Raw genomic sequence first — 7,295 nt, 5'->3', positions numbered from 1 at the left:
CACACAGTACTGCCCCGCCCTCCACCTTCCAGCCCCATCTCTTCGCCTTGCCCCGCCTCTCCTTCTTCCACGCTCCCCGCCCCCGGCTCCACGCCTTCCCCTGCCATTTCTGCCCTTCCCACCTCCCTTTCTCTGTGAGCTTCCTCCGGCCGTGTCCATCAAGCCACCCACCCCTTCTCCTCTCACCCATCCACCCCCATCCATAGCGTTGGCTCCTCCCCTCCCCGCTCAAATCTCCCCCTCTTCATGGCTGGTACGGCCCAGCCCGGCGCTGGGGGTGCGGTTCCACCGGCCTCCTCAGCTTCCCGGGCTGCCCGCGCTGGCAACCTGCCCTCCCTGAGCTTGAACTTCACCATGATGGATGTCTCCGGAACGGATCGCTTCGAGTCGAAGCTTCATGCCTTCGGCTCGTCTCTGCTTGCCCGGTCGATCCTCTCGCCGGCCGATGGCGCGCCCAATGGCGCCCGAGGAGGAGGTCGGCCAGCCGGCCGGGCTGGACCAACCATTCCTGCCACCGACCAGCCAATCAACCTCTCGGTCCTAGTGGACGGGTTCCTCTCGCTCTACGAATCCTGCTCCAATCCCCAGCTCATGGGTGACAGCCAGATTGCTCGCTTTGTGGACACCTGTGCGCACCTTTCCCCTCCTCCCTGCAACTTGCCCGCCCCCTCGGCCGCAATGCCGGCACTGGACCCTGACCACCTCTCCGCCGCCTGGCCTCCCCAGTCCGCCCGGCGGTCGACGAGCTCCATGAGCAGTTGGCCCCGCTCCGGCTGGAGTCATACATGTTCCTCGCGGTCATTGGTCGCGGCTCCTGTGGCGAAGTCCTGCTGGTTCGATCGCGCGTGGATAACCGCCTTTATGCTCTCAAGGTCCTGAGCAAAAATGAACTCCTCCGGCGGCATGGGGTGCGTGTGACCTTTGGGGGCTTTTTCCCCCCTGCCTCATTGGCTTCCCCCCCCCCCCCCCCCGCCCAGGGGACTTCATCCACCTGCCCTCCGGGCGTCTTGCTGATCCTCTCCCTCCACCGTGCCCTTTCGGCGTGTCGCCCGCACAAAGCGTGCCATGTTCTTCGAGGAGCGCCAAATCCTCCAGACGTTGGGCTCCTCGCATGCCGCCGCCACCGGGCACTTTGTCACTCGCTACCATGCGGCCTTCCAGGATGCGGCGCACCTTTTCCTGCTGATGGACTACTACCCGGGTGGTGATTTGGCCGCCCTGCAGCGACGCATCCCGACCAATCTCGATGAGCAGGCAGTGCGCTTCTACATTGCGCAGCTGGTTGTCGCCCTGGAGGCTCTGCATGAGGCGGGCTTCATCCATCGCGACTTGCGCCCGGACAATGTGCTCATCGATGCGGATGGCCACGTCCGCCTGGCGGACTTTGGCGTGTCCATCCCGGCCGCCAGCAATGCCGGCTATCGGCCGGCCGTCTTCCACCAGCGGGCCGGCTCATCCAGCAGCATGGTCGCACCGGTGCCCACCCCGGCCGCACCTCTGCCCTGCCGGTCCGACGTGCAAGTCGTCGGCTCCGGGGAGTATCTCCCGCCCGAGGCCCTGGGGCTGCTGTTTTCTTCGCAGCCGGGCACCAGTCGGCCGGGCCCTGCCGCCGCGTCCACCGGCGCCGGTGCCACGTCCTCCGTTGTTGGCTATGGTCAGGGGTCCGACTGGTGGTCGCTCGGTGTGTTGGCCTACGAATTGCTCATCGGCTGGACCCCCTTCTATCCGGATGAGGATTTCATCGACGACGATACCCCGGCCGACCAGCCCCTGCTGAACACCTACCAGAAGCTGGAGCGCTTCACCGAGCATGTGATCTTCCCGAAGGAACGCCTCATCAGCGCCGAATGCCGGGACTTCATTCGAAGCTTGCTGTCCACCTACGGCGAGCGTCTTGGTGTGGCCGGCGGCGCGGCCGCCGTTCGGGCACATCCCTGGTTTGCTGGCATCCCGTGGGACCAGCTTCGCACCATGGCTCCGCCTTTCGTTCCGGATGTCCTGGCTCCGGATGACATTTCCAACTTCGACCTCCAGGCTCTGGAGGAGTCCCGCTCGCATAGCGTCGTGCAGCTGGCGGCCTTTATGGCCGGTGCGACCGCCGGATTGGGCCCCCTCTCGGATCCCTCCTCCGCCTCTTCCTCCTCCCCCTCCCTGGGCGGCAGCAGCAGCGGCAGTAGCAGCGGCGCCGGGTCCCCCGGGTCCCCGGGGCTGCCCTCTCGGCGTCCCGGGACCGGGGCCTCCGGCAGCGGCCGGGCCACCCCCTCGCATGCGGACATCCTGTCGACCATTCGCTCGCAATTGGCCTTTGTCGGGTTCACACATGCCGCGGCCATGGACGGCTTCCTGCGAAGTGTCTTGCGCGCGGCCGATGGCGGCCGGCCGACATCCCCCCTGCGGGCCTTCCCTGCTGGCCTGCCGCCGCTGGGCTTGCGCCCTGGGGGGTCGGCCACGGCTACCACCCCCGGCGCGGTGGGCGCCGCTGCGGCCTTCTCACCCCAAGACCAGGCCGACTTGCGTCAAGAACGGGACCGCCTCGGGGCTCTTTGCCAATCGCTGCAACAGGAGCTCACTCGCTTGCGAGAGCAGCTGACCCGAGCCAACCCGCCGGCCGGCGATCTGTCCGGCCTTCTGGCCATGGACCAGGCCAATGGCTCCGAGCCGGGTGCCCTGCCGGTGGAGTTGCTCCAACATTTGAAGCCCCTGGAATTGGCATTAAATCAAGAACGTGCCCGATCCGGGAGGCTGAAGGCCCTCCTGGAGCAGGAGGAAGCCGAGCATGATCGCCTATTGGCCGACATCGAGCAGAAGGTGGCGGAGTTCGGCCGCTTCCGCCGGCAGTATGATCATTTGGTGGCCGAGCGCCGCCGTGGGACCGAGGAATTGGATCGCACGGTGGCCGAGCGAGACGCCGCGCGCAATGAGCTGGAAGCCGTTCGGCAAAGTCGCCTGGCTTTGGAAGATCGCGTGTCGGCCCTGGCCCGCTCGCTCCATGAGAAGGAGGCGGCCCTGGAACGCCTGGCAGCCGATGTGAGCCAGTCCTCGCAGCAGCTCGAAGGCCATCGAGACCAGCTGCTGGGTGATTTGCAAGCGGAACGCCGGCTGCTTGCGGAGGCCCGCTCGCATGCGGCCGTCTTGTCGGCCCGCGTGGCGGCATTGGAGGCCCGCGAATCGGCCCGCGACTCGAGCCTCAGCGAAAGCCAACGTGCCAAGGAGCTGGAGGATGCGCGGCGGCGCTTCGAGGTGATCGCCAATCGCCTGACTCTCGAACGAGACAATGCCCTGCACGAGGCGGCCGCCGTGCGCCGGGAGTTGGCCGATTCGCGGGAGCAATTGTCGTCCTTGAAATTGGCATCCCGCGGTGATCCGGCCAGCACGCCGGATGACTCGGTAGCCCGGCTGGCGGAGCTTGAGCGCTTGGTGCAAGCGCGTGATGCGCTCATCGCCGACCTGCGGGCGGCTCTTCAGGATTCGGAAAACTTTGCGGATGAGGTGGAATCCACCATCGCCGTGGTCGGGGCCATCACCATTGATGACCCGCGTGCGCGCTTGGATCTGGAGCGCAGCCGCCAGCGGGACTTGCAGTTGGAGGTGGAGGAGGCCCAATTGGCCCGGCTGGCGGCCGAGGCGCGTTTACACTCGCTGGACAGCGCGCGCCAGGCCCAGGAGCGCCAGTTTGAGCGTGACCGCGAGGCCCTGGAGGCCGCCAATGAGGAGGCCCGTGCGGAGCTCAACCGACGCATCCATGCTGAGCAGCAGCGGGCAGCCGAGCTGGCCTCGCGCTTGGAGGCTGCCCTGTCAACGGCCTCCTCGTTGGAAGCCTCGCTGGAGACCCAGCGCGACCAAGCCAAGCTGCTCAGCGAATCGGTGTCGCAGCTGTCGCAGGATGTGTCAGCCGGTGAGACGGCTCTCCGGACCAGCCAGCGAACCATCCAAGATCTGGAGACGCGCATTGCTGAGACCCTTGCCGAGGCCGAGGCCGAGCGCGATCGCATGGAGAAGGAACACCAGGCGGCATTGGAGCAGGCTGCCCAGCATTTGGCCCGGGCGCAGGCGGACGCGGCCAAGGCCCGGCAGGATGCCGAAGACCTGCGCGAGGAGCGGGACCACCTTCGCCGACGGCTGGAGGAGCAGGAAATGGCAAGTGCCCATTTGTCGACTGCCACGGCCACGGCCGGCGGCCTGGCCGAGCCGCTGTCTCCACGGGGGATCCTGTCGCCGGGGGCCGGGGGCACGCCACTGTCGCCTGTGGGCGGCCGGCCTGGCCGGCCGCTTGTACGTGCCACCGGTCCAGGCGGGCTGCCCTTGTCACCGGGCGGCGCATCTGGCACTGGGTGTGCCGCCTGTGCCGGGCAGCCGCCCACCCAGCAGGCCCAGCAGGCCCAGCAGCAGCAGCAACGCCGTGAGCGGGAGCTGCGCGAGGAGCTGGACCGCACCTTGGACTCCAGCCGGGCCATGGAGTCGGAGCTGTTCCGGTCCCGGGTGGAGGTGGATGACTTGCGCACCGAGCGCGATGACCTCCTGCGTAAGGTGGAAACCCTGCGCCAACAGCAGAAGGCGTCGGCCGCGGCCGCGGCCGCGGCAACTGCCAGCATCGCCCCCTCCTCCGCTTCCTCCTCCACCTCTTCCTCCTCCTCCTCGCTGGCGGGTCCGGCTCATGAGCCGACAACCCCGACGCGTGGCCGGCGCCCAGCCACCGGCGGCACGGCCTCACCGTCGTCGGATGCGCCGACCCCGGCTTCGGTTCCTGCACAGGCCATCGCCCAAGCCCCGGCCGCCGCGTCTTCGGCCGGCACCTCGGCCACATCCGCCACCGATGCCAAGGGGACTTTCTCCCCTCGCAGCCCGTCGGTTCGGCGGATTGTTGTCCCGCGGCACCTGCTGTCGGATAATTTCGAGATCCGCTCGCCGGCCGATCGGGTCACTAGCCCGGCCTCTTCGAGCGGGGCCACCGCCTCGGCCGCTACCGCGGACGATCTGGCCTCCCTGCATCAGAAGGAGATTGATGAGATCGCACGGCGGTCGCAGCTCCGGCGGATGCGCAATCGCATGCACGAGATTCAGGACGAAACCGCCAAGGACCCGGCGCCGGCTAATCCGATCGACGGAAGCGCCAGCCCCTCTAAATTGGACGACTGAGGCACACCAACCGCGCGACACGCCCCGACAAGGGGGGGGACTTCTCTCGGCCGGGCTTCTCTCCAGCCTCGGCTGTTCAAGAGTATCCCCCCATCCTCCTGAGACCCATGCACCCCCATACACCCGAGCGTGGCCACTCCAGGGGTGGGGGGGGGGGGGGGGGGGCCGGAGATGTCTTCCTTCTGGCAGCGCTGGTGCTCCCCTTTCTGTGGGGCGGGGCGGTCTCCCCGTCTCTGCGAAGCACACGAACCCTCGCCCACCAATGTACTTGTATAATACAGCCCCCTTCCCCCTACACACAGTGAGAGAGAGTGAGAGAGAGAAAAAAAAAGACAGAAGAAGGAGGATCCGTACTTTTCCCCCTCCCCGCAGGTGGTACCGCCCGGATGGCGCCCGCCGCCTGATTGCTATGTCCCTTCATTGCCCTCGCTGCTCGCTCACTGCGAAGTCCTCGCAAACCAGGCATGTGGCGGGCCACAGGGGAGCATGCCCCCTTTCGAGATCAGAAGGCTTTCCGCGGGCGGCCTCCTCGAGCCACGAACCATCGCCAACAGAGGGGCGCGTGGCCGATGGCGATGCAGCTGCCTCGGGTTTGGAGGAATGCCCTGGTCGGGGAAGCGCTCCTGCCTCTCTCTCTCTCAGGGCGAAAGCCCGAGAGCATGGCGCAGGGGGCGCGGAGACGGCGGCAGGCACCTCGGGCGGTCGCAGGTGGGCAAAAAAACTAAAATACAATCTCCCATACCGGGACTCGAACCCGGGGCGCGTGGGTGAAAGCCACGTATCCTAACCACCTAGACCATATGGGATGTAGTACCCAACGGGGGCGGCATGGGCTATTTATACGTGTTGGTTTGTGGGATATCGCGAACAAATTTATTCCCATTTCCCATGGTTCCCTGCAGATGAGATCACCGTGTCCGAGTGGTTAAGGAGTCCGATTAGAAATCGGATGGGCTCTGCCCGCGTAGGTTCAAATCCTGCCGGTGATGCATCCTTTTGACCCGGGCAGGACCATTTTTAAGACGTGTCCCCGGCCGCATTTTGTCCCTACCGCGACCGGCCCAGTCCGAAGGATTACCATCCCGGGAGAGTGGGGGGCGGTGGGGAACAACGCCTGCGAATAATGCCACACGTCTGTGTATGTGTGTGTGTGTGTGTCTGTCTGTCTGTCTGTCTGCACGGTGTAGGCCCCGTGTGCCTCGGTGCCCCCGGCTGCACGGCCGCGGTCTTTGGGGGGCCCGAAAAAGCCCCTGGCCAAGGAGAGGCTGGCGTTGGGACGAAACCCACCCACACGGGCCGCCTTTTCTTTGCATCCCCGTGGCAAGGGGGCGTGTATGGCCGGGGGGATTTTCCCCGCGCAACGCCACTCCAAGAGGTCTGCGGGGCCGACACGACCACACCCTGTTCGCGGAGGTCTGCACACACACACACACACACACACACACACACCGGCCACATTGTACGGGCGGATTACGCCTCCTTGCCGGGAGCCGCCGAGTTGACCCGAAGGAAGGAGACATCGGCCGCGCCGGCCACGATCCAGGTTGGCCGCCGCCCTTTCGAGGGGAGGGGACGGGGGCCGAGAGGCCGGCAGGGGTGGACACCCGGCGGCGGCCGCATTAACCGGGCTTTTTAACCCGCCGTCGCCAGGAGGCGACACATCACTTTTCCGGCAACGTATTTTTGTCTGACCTCACCCCTGGACCCCCGAGATACGGGGAGAGCCTGTCAGAGGCCCAGCCCGACCTGGCGGCGGTGGGGTGATCCATCATTTTGGTCCTTCGCGCGGCAAATTCCCGCCTGTGAAATGCTCCCGCGCGTTTGTCGGGCGCCCACATGCTTGAAGAAGGATATATATATTTATGTGAAACATCACCGTTTGTCCGGACTCCCCATTACCCTCGCCCCTGACCGACCCTACCCCCTTCTGCTGACGCCAGTCTGTCCCTCCATCTTTCTTTGCCTCTCTCTGTTGGGAAAGGTGCGATGTGGAGATCCACGAAACGGCCCTCGCCAGGCAGGAGGACGGGATCCGGGCGAAAGACAGGGCAGGGGGGGGGGGGGGGGGGGGGGCAGCTACGCCCCTCCTCTCACCCCCTCGGGACCGGTGCGGGGGCCATGTGCGCGGAATTCCTCAGCTGCCCAGGGCGCGAGGGGGG

General features: G+C 66.4%; 1 protein-coding gene and 2 non-coding genes across 3 annotated transcripts; 2 read left to right on the top strand and 1 right to left on the bottom strand.

Moving 5' to 3' along the window:
* Window positions 1-206: 206 nt before the first annotated feature.
* On the top strand, window positions 207-5,287 carry H696_00054 (AGC/DMPK protein kinase). The gene is made up of 3 exons (XM_009493887.1): window positions 207-628; window positions 727-908; window positions 1,060-5,287. The coding sequence occupies exons 1-3, from the start codon at window positions 247-249 to the stop codon at window positions 5,134-5,136; spliced, it is 4,641 nt and encodes a 1,546-aa protein (XP_009492162.1). The 5' UTR covers window positions 207-246; the 3' UTR covers window positions 5,137-5,287.
* Window positions 5,288-5,869: 582 nt separating this feature from the next.
* Window positions 5,870-5,942, bottom strand: H696_00053. Its single transcript has one exon. It is a non-coding gene; the product is annotated as a tRNA-Glu (tRNA).
* A 101-nt stretch (window positions 5,943-6,043) lies between these two features.
* On the top strand, window positions 6,044-6,125 carry H696_00052. The gene has a single exon. It is a non-coding gene; the product is annotated as a tRNA-Ser (tRNA).
* The last annotated feature ends 1,170 nt before the right edge of the window (window positions 6,126-7,295 follow it).

This window comes from Fonticula alba, assembly GCF_000388065.1.
Source record: "Fonticula alba strain ATCC 38817 unplaced genomic scaffold supercont2.1, whole genome shotgun sequence".
NCBI lineage: Eukaryota > Rotosphaerida > Fonticulaceae > Fonticula > Fonticula alba.
The sequence above is the reverse complement of the archived record's forward strand: the minus strand, read 5'-3'. Positions and strand labels throughout refer to the sequence as shown.

Bases quoted from the DNA above. Each gene is read 5' to 3' on its own strand.
- H696_00054 (XM_009493887.1), top strand. From the start codon at position 247: ATGGCTGGTACGGCCCAGCCCGGCGCTGGGGGTGCGGTTCCACCGGCC. The intron at 629-726 runs GTGCGCACCTTT...TGGCCTCCCCAG, and splicing joins TGCTCGCTTTGTGGACACCT to TCCGCCCGGCGGTCGACGAG. The intron at 909-1,059 runs GTGCGTGTGACC...GCCCGCACAAAG, and splicing joins AACTCCTCCGGCGGCATGGG to CGTGCCATGTTCTTCGAGGA.